The sequence below is a fragment of the Bacillus rossius genome, assembly GCF_032445375.1.
Source record: "Bacillus rossius redtenbacheri isolate Brsri chromosome 9 unlocalized genomic scaffold, Brsri_v3 Brsri_v3_scf9_1, whole genome shotgun sequence".
Classification (NCBI taxonomy): domain Eukaryota; kingdom Metazoa; phylum Arthropoda; class Insecta; order Phasmatodea; family Bacillidae; genus Bacillus; species Bacillus rossius.
In genome coordinates this window covers 19,797,664-19,816,450 of record NW_026962012.1, presented here as the reverse complement: position 1 = coordinate 19,816,450, position 18,787 = coordinate 19,797,664, and the positions used below count along the sequence as shown (strand labels likewise).

The following is an 18,787-nucleotide window of genomic DNA, read 5'->3' as shown; positions in this document are numbered from 1 at the left end:
TTTGAAATGCACCCGGGCGATGCTTGGTGTCCGTCAGGGTGGGAGTGGTGAGTGCAGTCGGTCTTCCGAGCGGCCCAGTCCTTGAAGCATCAACCTGAAGGGAAAATTGTGTCTCAGCATCAAATGATGTGGGCAACAATCTCTTCAGAGTGACAAAAGCCTTTTCCAAAAAAAACTCTTGAGTTTGCTACCGCAATGGGGGTTGAAGAGTTTGTTGAATCCTAGGGCGCCACCACATGTATAACGGGCATGTGGACCCAACTACTCTGTTCCCAGGGCCGTGACGTAGCCCGTGTGTGGCGAGGCCCGTTTCCCCCCTGTCTCACTCATAACCTCCGAGAACGATGACAGGTGCATGAAGCTCCTTCCTCTCTTAGCGCTCGCGACTCACTGCCTGCTCGTCCTCGCTCGGCAACTCTCGGGAGCGGAGCACTGACGTCATTTTGGCGGGCGGTCGCAGAGGGTGGGGGTGGAAGTAGGGGGCTCGCAGCGTGTAAGGGGAGAGATGGTGGTACATCGGGCTCAGAAGGGCGCAATCCGGAACAATGTCAAGTTATATTCTCAGAAGCGATTCAAGGGAGCCCAAACTGACACAAACTTGGGCACAAACCGCACGTAATATCGTCCCTAGAAACATGGAATCTCTCTAATAATTTTTTGGTGCGGAAAACTCACAATGTGGACAATCCTGTTGGGGTCCATCAGAGGCAAGTCCTGGGAAATAATTAAGTCTAAAAACCTCACTTGATCTTTGATCTTTGCTCACAGTAATATGGGCTTTTTGTTTAGTCCAGTGGACTTAGGGCAGTTAAACACCTCTCGCAAATGGTCCAGATGTTCTTAAAAGTTAGCACTGTATACAATTATATTGTCTGTGTAATTGAAAACAAAGTTAAATTTAATTTCTCCCGGAACGTTGTAAAGCTTGTCTGCCACACCTGACAGCCAATGGAACGCAATAAACTGGAACCGACCCCAAGGGGTGAAAAATGCAGTATAAGAGCGGCAGTCAGGATGCAACAAACATTAGTGAAAACTGGCGTTAGGATCAGTCACAGAAACTAATTTTCCCTTCCCAAGATGTTGCCGAGCGCTCTCACCCATGGGCAAGGGTAAACAATTGTCCACAATCTTTTGGTTCATGCGCTGAATATTTAGTACCTATCTAAATTCTGTAGGGTCCTAAGAACCAAGAAGGTGGGTGTCCTGTAATCGGAGACAGGACGTGATGACACGTTCTCGTAGTATGTTGCTTACAATAACTTTCATGGCCTACAGCTTGGGGGCTGTAATTTAAAATATTTAGAAAACACTGGGGTCTCATTCTTGAGACATACACTACAGTAAAACCCTGTTGTTATGAAATGTCATAATGTTGCAGCTGTAAATAAAGGAGGGGGAGTTGTAATAAACACAAAACCTTTACGTCAGATGATGCCATTTTTCCGACCAAATCCATGTTCAGTTGTCTCTGGAAGGAAATTTACAAGTATTCAAACCCAAAAATAATTTTTTTTAAAATAGCGGGTGTGTTCCGGAAATGAAAACTACCCAAGAAAAGCATGTTAAATGTTAGCAAACGCCACCACTGAACTAATGAAGTTGAGCACGGGCTCATCAGTCATGTGCTAGAACTCCGAGCGCACACACGGAATCAAGCACACGTCTCTTAAACGGTTGCTAACATACAGTTCCGATGGACGGCATCAGGCAGCATTGCCGCACTTGCTGAGCAGGGCCCGACATGGGCCAGTGACCACAGAAGGTGGAGGGGAGGGAGCGGGAGCGAGTCGCCAGGAAGCGCATGCAGAGAGCGGGCGCGGTGTGTGCTGCAGGGACCGGGCGGGCCCGCTGTGGGCCGGAGTGCACGCCCACCTGTACGGGCTGCTGCTGGGCGCGGCGCCAGCGGAACAACACTTCCTGGTGGAGCGCGTCGTGGTGGGCCTGCTGCGTCTGGCCGTCCGGCTCGTGAGACGCGAGGACATGAGCCCCGTGGTGCGTCTCGTCGCTGTCCTCCTATCACACGTTCATATATCATCTGTCTGTTCTTAAATAAGGTTTACTTAGGTATTATCCAAGACAAAATTTAAATTGAAAAAAAATTTTTTTTTTTGTGATTGATTAATTTACAGGATGAGAGTAATAATGCAATGAAACAACCAACTAGTGTTGGGCCGATTCCTAAAATATACCGATTCCGATTCCATTTTCGATTCTTAAATTAAAGGGTCGATTCTTCGAATCCGATTCCTATTCCTTAATTTTTAGCTGACAATGTTCAACAGAGTAATATACTCAGAAAAAAAAGGTTGTTTATGATTTTAAAAATATAATTGCATTGTGTTTCATTTTCTGTGCAGAAATTAACATTATATACAGCTTATATAATGTTAAAAAGTATGTTCATTACCATCAAGTTATGCTACCTTGAATTTCTAGCACAATTTGGCCTTTTAACCTTGCATATAGTTAGACGAAACATGGGTTCAAACACTGCCAATAATCAAAGATGTCTTATGAGTTTATGACGTATTTGGTAAATAATGTTACAAAGTGGCCACTCACCGGGAAAACCGGGAAAACCGGGATTTATCAGGGAAATCACGTTGATCGGGAATTATCAGGGAAATTTCAGGGAATTTTTTTAATAACCGGGAATTTTTTGTGTCATGTATATTTCCGCAGAGCTGCTAACCATTACGGATTTTTTGTAATTATTACGGATTTAACACAGAATTACGGAATTACGGAACATCGCTGGTTTATTACGGAAACGAGGCTTTGTGCTGCTAGGTAACAGAAAAAAAATTCCGTTTCTGGTGTGCGTGTTTCGTGAACGCAGTTTGAATACATCACGTGGTTGTGCAGATAACGGAACTAATAAATGTGCGCATGTACTGTCGAAATAAGTAGATTAATTCTTGTGTTTTGTAATAGAAATGGTACGGTATTACGTCCGTTGTACGATACAACTAGTACATATTCTCGGACTTTTCGTTTGTTAGCTACTTACATCACGATAATTTTTTTACGGTACTTTGGCTAACCTGTGTTGTGTTAATTACATTCTTGAAAGCCATTTTTTTCATCAAAGTGTTTTTGTTGTGTCTACAGACGTGAAACCATTTTATGTTGTTCGATAGTATGTGTTCTTCAGTGCCGGTTGTAGAAATGAAGCGTGTGACAGAACAATGTGTATCTGGGGCCAAAAAAAAATAACGTTATTCTTCAGAACGTTCGACCAAACTATTCAAAAGAATGGCCATGCTTTTCACCTTCAAATGTTTTGGAACGCCACGCGTTTTGTAATGTATGCACGTGTGACTTTTCGATTGCACATGGTGGAAGGGATGACTGTAGACGGCATATTTAATCAAAGAAACATGCAGAACATTTTAAAGCCGTGACGAGCAATAAATCTATATCGTCGTTTTTCGCTACATCTGAAGAAACGAAAGTAACAAACGCAGAGTTATTGTTTACAAGTTTTCTGGTAGAACACAATTTACCGATAGCAGTAGCCGATCATTCGGGTAATTTGTATAGAGCTATGTTTCCGGACTCAAAAAAGTTTAAAGTGCAGAGATGTGAAACATCTTAATTTTCACGTTCACGTCACCAAAGATTTGGTTCATGGCCGTATGGTTTACCATGGCCGGTAGCACAAACAAAAAATTAGGTTGTTTACAATGGCAAATGTAGCTGCCATGATCAAATAGTTAACGTTTACGTTATTTTACTTGCCGTTTACATTTACATAATTTTCTTTACACATTTATGGTTTTGTCTAGTTATTTTTGAAGGTTTACTATTAAATGCAGTGCTGCTGCAACGTAATTTCCGAAAAATGCTTTTGTTTAAAGCAGGAAAGTAGATACTGCATTTGTACTATAGGGAAAATGGCAGCGCAAGTAAATAAATACGTTAATTACCGTAATTCGTAAATCAGTTCCGTAAAAAAGATTGTATTATGTAGTTTAAAAATTATATTTGCATTCATTTTAGTATTTTCTTACGTTGCGTAGGAGATGTATTTTGCAAACTTAAAAACAATGCAGGAATCGGTCATGGTCGATTCCAAAACCATTGTATTCTGAATCCCACGATTATACTGGAATCGGTGGGACCGACCGATTCCGGAATCGGAATCGACCCATCACTACAACCAACGTGACTTGTGACCGAGCCTTTAGTCCTGGAACGTCATAAGTTTTGTGGAACGATGCTGGGAAATTATTAGAACATCTAGTGTTTTTACTCGTATTTTTTTTGTTGAAGTCACTGTGAAGGTGTTCCTCTTGTCTGAAACTTTATCATCTTAATGTAAATAATTAGGTATGTCGATGCGTATATAATATTTTAATAAGTGGTTGTATTTACTACATTGTGGAACGTGGTGTGAACGAAGAAAATTACAAAACACCAAACTATTCACACCAAGTTACACTTCGGTGCTCATATGAGTAATGGAGTGTATGTATTCACCCTTTCTATTAAGGGTACCTAGCAGAGAGTGTCTTGTAAAAACAATATATAGTATTAATTTAGAACAAGAATAATACATTTAGAATTGTCTTCTTTTTAATAATGTTTTCCATAAACGTTCACAAAATCATGCAAAATACAAAATGAGATTATGCCAGTCCACAAGGACACAAAAAGAGGACAATAATTCAGACAATTGCTTCACCAACATATTCTCCATTAAGGCAGCAGCCAAAGTTCATTTAGTATGTTACAAATTCGTGATGCGACCTCAATTCTCATGAGCTTAAACTGTCATTCACTTTATGCAACAATTTGCGTTAAATAATAACATGTTCTTGTATAAATACAACGAACGTGTGCGTTGCCCAATAATGAATACTATCTCTACGTGCATATGAAGCACCCATACATGATACAGGACAGAAATTTAGGTTTACTTTAGAAATTGTACGAGCATTTAACAAAATATTACATAGAGTATCAATGTGCTCCGCGCGGAGCTAAAACAGCAAGTTACAAAAGAAAATATTTTAAAAAAATTTAATATTTAAAGAAGATATGTAGACTAGATATCAAGGCCGGCATGGCCATTTACAGGTTCCTACGAACCACGAGCTCTCCACACGTAACAAGTGCACAGCCCGAGGGAGCACTTACCCTAGACGTGGCGAGAAACAGAGAGGAAAGACAACAGCAAGGCAAAGTCACTCAGGCAGGCAACTCACGACACCGGCACTTATGGTGCTTAAAAAAATAAGGGACGACATCAGGAGACAATAGGCATGAACGGACGGCCATGCAAACCGCGGCATGAAAGAGAGAAAAGAACCTGGAATAGGCGAACCATCGAGGTCCCAGCAGCTATACAAAGTCAAACCTGCATGATGGGAAACAATTACCTTACTTTAAACGCTGGGATCCTCGGAGCAAACTGTAGCTACTTTACCACACGGCCATCTCGTGCGAGCAAACCAAAATCAAACCACAGCAGTCTCTCCCTCGGTGCCATCACTGCCTAACAAACTAACTGATCACATGCTTATCACAGCTCAAAGTATGCTAAGCTAAAGAGGCCGAGGCACAGCTGACGGCTGCTTATAAAGCCTCGCATACAGCGCGCTGCGGTCGGAGCATCGGTGGGGAAGCTGAAAAATGAAGGAGGGGGGAAACAATTCAAAGGGACTAATCTATATATACTAATAATAAAACGGTTTGTGTATTAGTTCGTGTGTTTGTTCACACGTTAGTTGGAATCTACAAACAGATTTTTAATGAAATTTTTTATTTCAGAATTCCACCCCTAAGGTGGAGAAAAAAAAGGGTAAATATTGTATTAAAATAATTATATATCCAAAGTTAATTGTAACGAGTAATTTGTTGAGAGTTGTTTATCTACATAACTATTTGAAAATTTTAAACTCAGTCTGTAAATATTCCTATAGATATAATTATATCTGCCATCGGCCAGTTAAAGAGCAGGGTATTCGTGGGCGAATTTTAGAAGCTAGGTTCTGTACTTTAACAAATTCTTAAATCATTAGAGTTCGAGAAGTTAGGCTTATTTATAATTTGAACTCAATATTAACAAGACTCTAGACTTAAAATTAATTACTTACTCAGTTCATATCTTTTCAATATTACTTCAGGATTATGAAAAAAATAATCTCTAGTTCAAGGATGTCCAGCGTTCGCACAATCGTTGAAGTTTTAGTCTCTGTATCGGTCGTAGTTTCCTCTTGATATTCCCGGGGTTAGAACCTCGAACATGTTCCGTCTTCTGGTATTTACATGTTGCATTTACCGCATATCAATACCGCAGTCTGTATATTCGTTTCGGACAATCTAATCGCCGATGTCACCAAAAATCAACGTAACTTGCGTCGTCTATCACAGTTTGATGATCTTTAACACGGATGATGCTCGAATCCAGCTTCTATAGGTTGGTGGTCGTAGTTTTCGAAGGACTGGTGCTGGTTCGGAGACTCTTCCTTTGATTCATATAATGGTAAAGGTGCGGTTCTTGAAGTGATTACACGCACACCATCAGTAGAGGCACTGGAAAATCGTAAAAACGATATAGGCGCGAATAAAAGCGACAAAATGGTTTACCGACGAATAAACGCTACAATCCCGTTTTTAAAAGTAATTATTACAATTTCAAGTAATATAAAATTTCCAGTAAATTTTAGGTTTACCTAATATTTTTAAATAAACCATTTGTTATTGTTAACGGCCTAACCTCATACAATAAAGAACATTCTTTATTTTATGCATCTTATTGCCGTGTTTGAAGATTACCTAATAACCGGTGACGATGGCGAGCCATGTAAACAATCAACACGATCTATGAATCTTGTAAATAACACGAAACACAATTTAAATACGCATAGGCTCGCGTGGAAACTTAGTTAACGGCAAACGTAACGTACGACCCAACAAATGTAAACGATTAAAGAGAGACGTTTATTTACGTGCATGAATATTTTCACGGGAAAGAAAGTGAAAACATTGAAGCGGCCATATTTGCCAACGTGTGCGTGCGTGCGTGATATAAACACAAGCAATCAAATTAATTACTGTTCAATGACAACTAAAATATAAAAATGCATAATTTAAGTTTACAACACACGCAGCTTATATTTAGCAACTACAAAAAAAATACGAAACTCTACTTCAGTCAAATTCGTTAGCACTTTAACGAAAAAAAAATGGCAGCAATGTAGCTCTATGCTTTTGTCGCTCATTTGTTGAACGTACCTAGTGTTTTCCTAATTTCCTAACCCGAAAAACAAACGGTAATCTGTGAAACTAAAATATTGCGCTGCTATTCACAATAAATAAAAGGTTATTAACCAGTGTTGCTTGATGCTGAATGTTTTTTTTTTTTTAGCAAATATAATTTAAATGTCAGGGATAGAAGTACCAGCATGACTGAGAAGACCGTTGAAACATGCTCAATGCTGTCTTTTAATTTTTTTAGTGGCTAATGTCTTTGGTAAAGTTACATTTTATTTAAGAACTATGTGAAAATTATTTTTGATATTCGGCTTTGTGAAAGTGATTTTTGACACTTATTTTTGTTACTTGAACAACATTGACTGTTTTTTGCATTGATATTTTAACATCTCAATTGCAAATTTTTATTTTCAGTGTTAATTTGATGTAGGTACTTTACAAATGTAATATTTAAACTTTTATGTTACATGTTATTATGGGGCAATTTTATTTTATAATATAAAATAAAATATGGATAGCTATACCATCGTGAATTGTGTACATAGAAAATTTTCAAAACCGTTTTGAAAATATGGAATAATTGAATAATGAATAATAGAATCACGTAAGAATTTTCTAGTCTATTAAAATTAAAGCTATATAAATGCTATATGGCAAAATATAAATGCTACGAACAGCAATTATAAACGCTATTTTCCAGTGCCTCTAACCATCAGTACTCACAGACTCTCATGTTAAGGTAGATCAAATTTTAATAGTGCGTCTCTTGGTATGTATAATTGCACAATTAATTCACTTGTAAAGTCGGTAGTTTCTTCTTTAGCGTGACAAATCAATCGTACCGACATGGATGAATCCATCCACAACAATAGTATAGAGTAATCTTGAGAGTTCACTCAAAATACTGAAGTAATTTTATAGTATATTTCTATAATTCTACTAAATAATTTTATGATGCAACTTCAGTAACTTACGAACATTTAGTATTACTGACCTCAGACTTGACATTTATTCATGAAATCCCTTTCACAAGCTAATGGCTCTGCCAAAATTCTTATTATTTCTCCATTATTTTTACAAAGATAAAATATACAGTACTAGACTACAGCATAGGTTATAAATTTTAAACGATAGAGATCGATGATAATACACAAATTATAACTAACACATCAATGATATTAAACAATATTAAAATAAACATGACATACATATATTTAATTAAGGTTGCCCTTTATATAATGAAGAATGAAAAAAAAAAAAAAAAAAAACATACACATTGGGTGTGAATATTATATATACAAAGATTACCAACCCCTTTTTAACCATTTTTTTTTGTAATTCGTATATACTAAGGGGAGTATAAAGGGTAAGTATGGTAAAAAAAAAAAATATATATATATATATATATATATATATATATATTCCTAATATATTAGCTCTAGAGGTAAGAAACTAAGAATGAACTATATGTATTCAGAGTTAACTCGTCTGACACACTGGTCTGTTCATCAAACAGGCTTATAGCCACAGATGGTCCATGTGTGGTGGAGTGGTGTAGTGGTGTAGCGGTGGTGTGCTCAGGTGCTGCAGTCGCTGCGCATGCTGCTGCTGCTGCGGCAGGGCGCTCTGGCCCGCGTGTCCCACCAGGTGGCCTACGGCCTGTACGAGCTGCTGAAGACCAGCGCTGCCAACATCCACTCCCAGGAGGGCTGGGCCGTCATCTTCACCCTGCTGGAGTGTGTGGGAGCGGGCGCCCCCCCGCCGCGGCTGGTCAGCGAGGCCGGCTGCTCCCAGCAGCACGGTGGGTCTCTGCTCACTCCTCCTCGCTGCGGGGGCTGTGGAGGGGCTAAGTCCATGTGGTTATTGTGACGAACACAGCGTACGACCGCTGGCGGGTGTCGTCGGAGTGTGTGACCGGCGGGGCGACGCGAGGTTTGTCGGTGGATGTGGCAGGGGCCAAGTCGGACGGCGAGCTGCAGCGGGAATACGACAGTGGCTTGGGCAACGAGAGGGGCTACACGTCGGACTCGGAGCTGTCCAAATCGGGCATCAGGCAGCAGCACGCTGATAGCAGTCTGTCGTCCAGCCCCGAGATGTCCCCGCCTCTCGCAGGCTGCGGCTGGATCCTGGTGAGTCTCCTCTGCACACCGTTCTTTATTTCTCTCCACTTCAGTATCTGTCGGTAGTTTTTAAAATTTATGTTTGTTACTGTGCCGTTAATTTGTAAATTCGAAACGATATATTTTAAATTTTTATTATGATTTTAAATTTTTGTGTAGAAATTTTATTTGCCCTACTATAGTGTAATTTTAATTTGTTAGTCCGGTGTACTCCTCTGAGTTAAACTTTGTCTCAGTGCTCTGGAGCCCCTTTCCCATCGGCGTATCGGATATTCTGCTGGTCTAATCACTGACTGGCAGCCCGCTTACCATTTCCCCCGCCTTCAGTCATGCCTCAAGCCAGTTATATTATTTCCCTTCGTGACTCTAACTGCATAGGCAAGGCTGTAGCTTGCAGGCGACCAGTTCGCAGAGACGAGCTGAGATCCGCCTTTTTCATCACGTCGTAGTGTTATATTCGCCCCTCGGTAGCCACGACGGGGCGTAGTTTCCCACCAACGTTGCATTTTACCCCCCCCCCCCCCCTCTCTCAGTTCCAAGTAAGACCAATGACCGGTCGTAACCCCCTGGACAACAGCGACCGTCTCCCAGGATGCCTTGCATAAAAAAAATGTGTGTGCCAGGATGGACCACCCCGCGACACCTAGTGGCAAACTCGCTAACCACCCAGCCAACTTGCCCTGTAGGCCGCCAGGGAGCAGCACCTGCTTTGCCTTGTGTTATATGGACGCCGTGGTCGAGTCGATTGTTTTCAACTCAGACCCCCTCCGACAGAGATCGCTACGGTCGCCCAGTGTGGCCAACTTCAAGACTCCTGCTAGAGTTTTTTTTCTGCCCGCATTCGGGCAACTTCGGTATTTTTCGGCGGCCCAGACACCCCCCTCTTCCACCTGTTAGAGCCGGTGGGCATTTTTAATTACGGGACGCAACTTCCAGCGACACAGACCAACTCGCGTCGCGTCTGCAGACAGTCCTCCATCGAGTATCGGCGAATCGGCGAGACTTCATCCGACCGCTAACGACTATGTAGTCGCTTCGTATAAGGGATGCTATCCCTCCAGTTAATTCTAGTAGCTTAGTCTGTCTGCATAGTTTAGTTATTTGCCTTAGAAATTTTTCTCTTTGAAATTTATTATTATGAAGAAATCATCCGCGTCCTGCCGCGCAATTCGCGAGCTTCCGAGCCTGGCTGACTCCACGACTGCAGCGTGCTGGGCAACTCCCCTGTTTTGGTGAGTGATAATTCGCGAACCCTCCTTTTTCCCTTTAAATTTTTTTCCGGGCATTTTCTGCCCCATAGACTGCCTGTATACCAGTTCTAATCAGTTTTGATTTGGACTGTTGCAGACAGGGTTCGATGACCGGGAGAGATTGAGGCTCTCATCTCGTGGCCTCCCCCCCCTTTCCCTGTTCCGTGGGAAGAAACATTAGAAGAAACTTTTCTACCACCCGAAGTGATCGTTTAAAGACCCCGGAGTGGTAATGTAAATTCAACATTTCCCCCTTACCTAACTACGAACTATCTTCACCGGATGACCAACCCACCAGCGACCAGTGTTTTTCTCAAGAAAATGTAAAACAAATAGAACTAATTATCAATATAATCATCTTATTATGCAAATGTTTAGATGTCAAACTAAGAATGTAACTTATTTAAAGATTCGCGGGCCGGCCCCCTATTTTCGTTTTCCTTTTGTTAATCTTTGAAAATTGTTAAAACCTTTTGCGTGTATGTTAAAATAATGGAAACATGATAATGAATCAGGGCAAATAAAACAGGGAAACTATAGATCAAGTTAATCGTGTACTTTTTATTTTATTGATTATAACGATCCTACAACTTCCCCTTTGCTTGTTACTGGAAGTTCCTAAATTGTGTTTGTTCCCACCTCGTGTCGCCTCTGGTAAATCATTTCATTTAACGTATTTTTTTTTCCAGCTTGTTTCCAAGGCTCTTTTAATTAATTCCAAATAATTCTATTTTGAGGCACGAGGGGTGTTACAACTTGGTAGCAGAGCATGGTTTCCTTGGTCTATAGGCATACCTGAATAATATAAGCATACCTAAACTAAAATTAAAAGTACAAAAATTTTTTTAAATTAATTTTTGATAAAAACAATTTTGTAATGATATTGTAAACTGATCGCTGGTACACCCCCTAGTTATAATGAGATAAATTTTTTTTAAGTTATATTGAGTTTTAAATTCCCGTGCGGACTTAGCTAGCGCCGAGCGCGCGAGACGTCCGGCAGCCAGCCAGCTGTCCCCCCCCACCGCGAGTCCCGGAACGTGCTGTTGACAAGGTCGTAGCCACCCCTCCCCCGTCACTGCGCGCTGCTTATCTCTCACGGCGCGTGTGGTCGCGTCGAGTTCAGTTCACCGCCCCGTGCGTTCTGCACGACCTTCACAGACCACTGTCTGCCCGCCGTGGCCTTGTTCTTTCTTTTCTCGAGCAGCAGAAGTACCAAATTAATGTTGACAAAACTAATATATTTTTCATTATTCTGGGCACATACTTCCGACCCGTCGCAGGAACTACGATATTATTAAGCTAAGTTAAATTAAGAGTGTCTTGTGTAGAATTTAACTGTACTGTTTCAACCATAGTTTTAAGTCTTTGTTGGTTGGCCAATCAACGTAAATTTTGTGTATATGTTCTGCTGTCCTCGTAAGACTGGACCAAGCTCCACCTACGAAAGGGACACAATGCTCACGCCGGAGTATCTCCTCCGTGACGAGCTGGAGTACGAACTCCGATTTCGAGGTTTGTCAAGCCTCGGTGACGTGGCCACGCTCCGGAAAAGATTCCGAGCTGCGTGTGCCGAGGAAATTCAACCACAAGTCACTAATCTCGCTGACTTGGACTCTTTGGAGGAATTTAACTGTGTTTGCAGTAAATTTCAGGAACTCCACAGTTATACTAATTCTGTACGAAACGAGACAAATAGAAACAACATCTTACGTGCGCTAACTCGCTTGAGTCATATTGGCACGAGATTTACCAACCTCACAATACTAGCCACCAAAAAATTAAATGGGATCTACCAAAAGGAGATCGAGAAATGTAGGCAACAGATTCCTGGTCTAAATTTCCAATTGCGGAGCAAACTAGCCACAATCGACCAAAGAACACTTGAACCCGTAGAGGCAGTGGCAGGAGGAGTAACTGTCAGTCAAGTACAGGAACCCCTAAAACAAATGCACACTGGAGGCAGCCCAGTCCCTACCCCACCTCTTTCACCCTCCCCACCACCCTCACCCCCCCTTGACATCACGTCGCCGGGCATTGACTTCGACATTCACACCATCTCATTTTCCATCTGCGACTGTCATGGCGACGAGTACTCACCCGAGCACCAATGTCACCTTCGCCTATCCTACGCATTCGCTCTCAGCTCATCCTGTTTACATGCCCCAACCCATATACCTACCCTCCACCTCACCCGCCATTTTCAACCCCTATCATGAATTCCGGTCAGCCTTCACATCCCTCCATACCTCCCCGGAAGCCCTTCCAACCTCCTCGGCCAGTGGAAGGTCAGTTTCGCCACTGACAGCCTTTCCTTCCACCCTGGCAGCTACGCTACCACAACCAGCCCCTGTGCACCCTGGTGGCAGGATTGAATCACAACTTCCTTACCCCAGCCCCGCCACCACATACCTGCCATTGGGCCCGCAGGTATACCAACTTCAAAACCAAACTCAACCTCCGCCAGTCACACCTCACGCCTCTAATCTTGCACCGAACCCAGTACCTGTGGTTCCCACCTTCAATCAAACAACTGGAGGTAGTTTTTATGCAAGATACCTAATCCCGTCGAAAGACTGCTGGCTAATTTTCAGGAAACCACAGGGTTGGAGCCCAAGAGTCTAATCGACTTCCTAAAGAATTTGTTCAAAATTAAACAAAAGGCAAACCTTCCAGACAGGGAACTCCTAGAAGTTATTTTCCCCTTCACACAACCACCCTTGAGCGAGCGAGTGACGCTCGCCATTGAGCAAAATTATTCTTTTGACCAATTTCATGAGGACATTCTAAATTATTTTATTCCAGCCCGTTTGATGACCAACATCAGATTGGAATGGTACAACAGGCTACAACACCGAAATGAAGCCTTGCCTAATTACATAGCAGACATCAAACTAGCCGCTCAAATTCTTCGGTTGCGAGTATCTGAGAGTGAGATAGTCTCAAACATCCTAGATGGAATTAACCCGCAGGAACGATCGCAAGCAGTTTTTCAGGCCCGACCACAAAATTTTGCCGAGCTTGATCGCTTTTGCATCTCCAACACGAATGTAGAATACGCAGACCACCAGCGAAACAGAGAAGCTAATTTCTACGCACACAACAATACCAGAGTAACAGAAAATAAACAGCAGTATTATAACAAAAATTTGCAACATAAAAACAGCAATGAACAAGCCGCTAAGCCTCAAAATAAAGAGGAACGGATACCTGTCTGCAGGTACTGCAAAAGACCCGGGCACTACATTGAACAGTGTCGCGCAAAAAACTATCGCCCAAACTTTCAAAATTCGCGTGATTCAAAAAACGTGTAAATCGCTGGCCAGAAAGAATTCTTTCTGAGCCAGCCGCCCAAACAACAGTTAGAAATTTTTCTTTTCACACCGAACCTAATGCCAAACCCGACCAAAAATTTCAACAGAACACCGCTTCCCCACACAGAGGAAAAAATAAAAGAAGAAAACAGAAACAAAGGCGAGCTAAGAAAGAGAAAGCTCGTCAAGACAAGCAAACGGAAAACTGTAACACGTTTAGGCCTATGTGCAGACAATGTAATTGTCCGCGAAGCACGGACAAGAGAACATGTCATAATATTCTAGCTAATATACCCACAGTTTTGCCCTACGCCAACACAGTAATTGGAAAACAAGAAGTTCCAGGCCTAATAGATACCGGATCCGTGCGATCATTCGTGTCAGGCCAGCTATTCAGGAAATTACAACAAGACCGTTTGATTCAAAAGATAGAGCCAATAAAAATAAAGTGTTTTACAGCTGCTGAACAGCCTTTGAAGGTAAATCGTATTGTTTTTGTTAAAGTAAAAATCGATTTGTTTTCTTGGTCTTTCCCATTCTTAGTAGCAGATGATTTGGCCACAGATTTAATTTTTGGTTCCGATTTTATTGCAAAAACAGGCATGATAATTGATTTGAAAGCACGAAGAATTCACTTTAAATTTAACAACCAAGTTTTTGTTTCTTTTGTGTCACCGGACGCAAAATGTCAGAGCAAAGTAAAGGCCATTCACACAGAGGCTAAAGGGGATAATAACATTTCACTAACCCATCTTAACTTTGAACAGAAACGAGAAATAGAGAAGTTATGCAGTAACTTTCCCGACGTTTTGAGTGAAAAATTAGGGCGTACCCATCTCACCCAATATGAAATTAAGCTTTTGCACAAAACCCCAGTTAGGTGTCACCCTTACCAATTATTAGGACCTAAAATGCAGATAATGCGGGATCACATACAAAATTCATTGGACAAAGATGTTATCGAACCTTCCACTTCCAGTTTCGCCTCCCCGGCATTTTTAGTACCCAAGGACCAAGGCCAAGGTCACCGCATGGTGGTCGATTTCCGCCGCGTAAATCGGCAAATTGAAGTAGAGATGACGCCATTACCAGACCTAAATTCGGCATGTCACTGGTTCAGTAAAGCCAAATTTTTCAGCGTCTTTGACCTAAATTCGGCCTATCATCAAATACCACTAACACCAGAGTCAAAACACGTCACAAGTTTCTGCGTCCCGTGGAATCTGTATCAATACAAGGTAGTACCCTTTGGCCTAGCCACAGGCGCCCAAGTGTTAACACGCCTTCTAGACCAAATTTTCGGCGATCTGAAATTCAAATTTGTGTTTAATTATCTTGATGACGTTGTTGTTTATTCAGAATCTTTTGAAGAGCATATGGCTCATTTGCAAGAAGTCCTTAAGCGCCTACGTAAATCCGGACTCACTGTTAATACAAAGAAGGTGAAATTTGCAGTGCAGGAAATTTCTTTCCTCGGACACCTGATTTCAAGTCGAGGAGTAACCATTGACCCTAATCGCACACAAGCGATAAAGGATTTCCAACCCCCTAAAGATGCTAAGGGCATTTCCAGGTATATTGGCATGGCAAATTTTTACGCCAAATTCATACCCAATTTTGCTGAGCATGCAGCACCACTGAATGCTCTACGTAAAAAAAATTCCGTTTTCAATTGGGGTCCAGAACAGGACAAAGCTTTTAATTTTCTAAAACATGCAATAGCTAGCCCTCCAGTACTTAGAATGGCTGATTTCAGTAAACCTTTTATTTTGCAAACCGATGCATCCAGTGTGGCCATTGGGGCCGTGTTGTCACAAGAATTCGATGGCTGCAGGCAACCAATAGCTTTCGCCTCCCGCACCCTAACACACCAGGAGAGGAAAGCCTCCTCGGTATACGAACTTGAGTGCCTTGCTGTAGTTTTCGGCATAGATAAGTTCCGGCCCTATTTGGAACACAAAGAATTTCTGCTGGAAACCGATAATCAGGCCCTTGCTTGGCTTTTGGCTCACCCCAAGCAATTAGGCAAATTAGGACGCTGGATTGTCAAGATAGCTTCTCTGAAATTTCAAATCCAACACATTCGTGGTTCACAGAACATCGTGGCAGATACTCTTTCTCGAATGTTCGAGAATCCTTCCAACTGCGAGATTCAGGAAAACAATCCTATTGCCTGCCACGCATTGTTAACAGATTTTCCTCTAGCATTTTCCGACATACAATCAAATCAAAATTCTGACCCACAATTGTCCGACATAATTAACCAAATAAAATCAGGCTCACCTCCAAAATATTACAAACTTTCAAAAGGCATACTTTACCGAAGGACACAACAAGCAAAAAATTTCAGAATAGCCCTACCTCAGAATCTCAGGGACATGGTTTTTCAATATTACCACTCGTCACCTTTGGGCGCACACTTAGGAATTTTCAAAACAATTGAAAACATTCGCAGGAATTTTATCTGGGACGGAATGCACAAGGATATAACGCAAAGGGTGAAATTGTGCAAATTATGTGCATTGAGTAAGCCTGCGCAGCAGACCCAGTTCGGCTATTTAAGTTCTGACGTGGCCGAAAGGCCCACGCAAAAGCTTTTCATAGATTTTGTGGGACCCTTCCCAAGGTCAAAAGACGGAAATTCGATGCTTCTAGTATGCGTAGATGCATTCTCAAAATTTGTGTGGCTAATCCCTGTTAGAAGAGCCACGGCCGAAATCACCATTCGAGCCCTCCAAAATTATATTTTCAAAATATCCGGAGTACCTTCCATTATTGTCTCCGATAATGCCACAAACTTTAAATCGACTCAGTTCAAAAACATGTGTTTTTCACACGGCATTCAGCACGTGACCACGACTCCCTACTACCCCCAGCCTTCGCATGCGGAGCGTTTCAACCGAAACCTCCGGTCTGCCTTGATAGCATTCCATGCGAACTCGCAGGATAGGTGGGATTCCAATCTCGTGTGGTTGCAAATGGCTTTCAATTCCGCCAGACATGAAAGTCACAAAACAACACCGTTTGAACTCATGTTTACGTACCAGCCCAACACCCCACTCTCTAATCAATGGACGTTAAAAGAGTTACTACCAGACGACCCCAGGAACATTAAGGAAGTCTGGAGTAGAGCTCGTAAAAACCTGAACTTGGCCCACGAGGCAAGCAGGCAAAAATATAACAAGAAACGCTATCCCAATCCCTACAGAGTAGGAGATTTAGTGTTGTGCAGAGCACACACACTCAGCAAGGCGATCGAAAAGAGGTCAGCCAAGCTTTCATATTGTTGGAATGGCCCCTGGCAGATCCAGCGATACCTCACGCCAGTCACGGTCGCGTTAGCCGACCCCAGCTCCGGCGAATATCGCGCGCGCGCGCACATTTCTCAGTTGAAGAAAGTACACCCCAACCTAAAATGAGGGCACTCTTCACTGTGTTTCTTTATACAAGGAACAGCTTTCCTACTACGGCATGCCATACTCAACCAACGTGTTGATATAACAAAAAACCTAGGTAATAATCATAAGTAAAATAAAAAAATCCATGGTACTAGTTTATAAAAAATTTATGTTAAGAAGTGTTACATTAAGTTGTCTAGTTTATAGGGGCGCCCCTAATTCAATAAGTTATCTGTAAGTTTTAGCCGTTATTTAGACACTTAAGAATTGTTAGCCATTGTAAGTAGTTTACTACAGTAGATCCTGGTACAGGGTAAGTTTCTGGAACCCAGGTTTTTGGTGGCTCAAGTGGGCCACCCTGACTCCGTCTTTCAGGGGGGAAGTATGTGCCGTTAATTTGTAAATTCGACACGATATATTTTAAAATTTTATTATGATTTTAAATTTTTGTGTAGAAATTTTATTTGCCCTACTATAGTGTAATTTTAATTTGTTAGTCCGGTGTACTCCTCTGAGTTAAACTTTGTCTCAGTGCTCTGGAGCCCCTTTCCCATCGGCGTATCGGATATTCTGCTGGTCTAATCACTGACTGGCAGCCCGCTTACCATTTCCCCCGCCTTCAGTCACGCCTCAAGCCAGTTATATTATTTCCCTTCGTGACTCTAACTGCATAGGCAAGGCTGTAGCTTGCAGGCGACCAGTTCGCAGAGACGAGCTGAGATCCGCCTTTTTCATCACGTCGTAGTGTTATATTCGCCCCTCGGTAGCCACGACGGGGCGTAGTTTCCCACCAACGTTGCATTTTACCCCCCCCCCCCCCCCCCTCACAGTTCCAAGTAAGACCAATGACCGGTCGTAACCCCCTGGACAACAGCGACCGTCTCCCAGGATGCCTTGCATAAAAAAAATGTGTGTGCCAGGATGGACCACCCCGCGACACCTAGCGGCAAACTCGCTAACCACCCAGCCAACTTGCCCTGTAGGCCGCCAGGGAGCAGCACCTGCTTTGCCTTGTGTTATATGGACGCCGTGGTCGAGTCGATTGTTTTCAACTCAGACCCCCTCCGACAGAGATCGCTACGGTCGCCCAGTGTGGCCAACTTCAAGACTCCTGCTAGAGTTTTTTTTCCGCCCGCATTCGGGCAACTTCGGTATTTTTCGGCGGCCCAGACACCCCCCTCTTCCACCTGTTAGAGCCGGTGGGCATTTTTAATTACGGGACGCAACTTCCAGCGACACAGACCAACTCGCGTCGCGTCTGCAGACAGTCCTCCATCGAGTATCGGCGAATCGGCGAGACTTAATCCGACCGCTAACGACTATGTAGTCGCTTCGTATAAGGGATGCTATCCCTCCAGTTAATTCTAGTAGCTTAGTCTGTCTGCATAGTTTAGTTATTTGCCTTAGAAATTTTTCTCTTTGAAATTTATTATTATGAAGAAATCATCCGCGTCCTGCCGCGCAATTCGCGAGCTTCCGAG

At 42.4% G+C, this 18,787-nt stretch overlaps 1 protein-coding gene across 4 annotated transcripts in view; it reads left to right on the top strand.

Annotated features, from left to right (window-relative positions):
* LOC134542646 (Golgi-specific brefeldin A-resistance guanine nucleotide exchange factor 1) overlaps positions 1-18,787 on the top strand; it is a 135,270-nt gene that overhangs the window by 60,930 nt on the left and 55,553 nt on the right. For all 4 annotated transcript variants that reach the window (XM_063387052.1, XM_063387053.1, XM_063387054.1 and 1 more), the window contains exons 23-25: positions 1,836-1,995; positions 8,806-9,025; positions 9,178-9,353. In XM_063387052.1, coding sequence (XP_063243122.1) covers positions 1,836-1,995; positions 8,806-9,025; positions 9,178-9,353 — 556 coding nt within the window. The remainder of the gene's footprint in view (positions 1-1,835; positions 1,996-8,805; positions 9,026-9,177; positions 9,354-18,787) is intronic.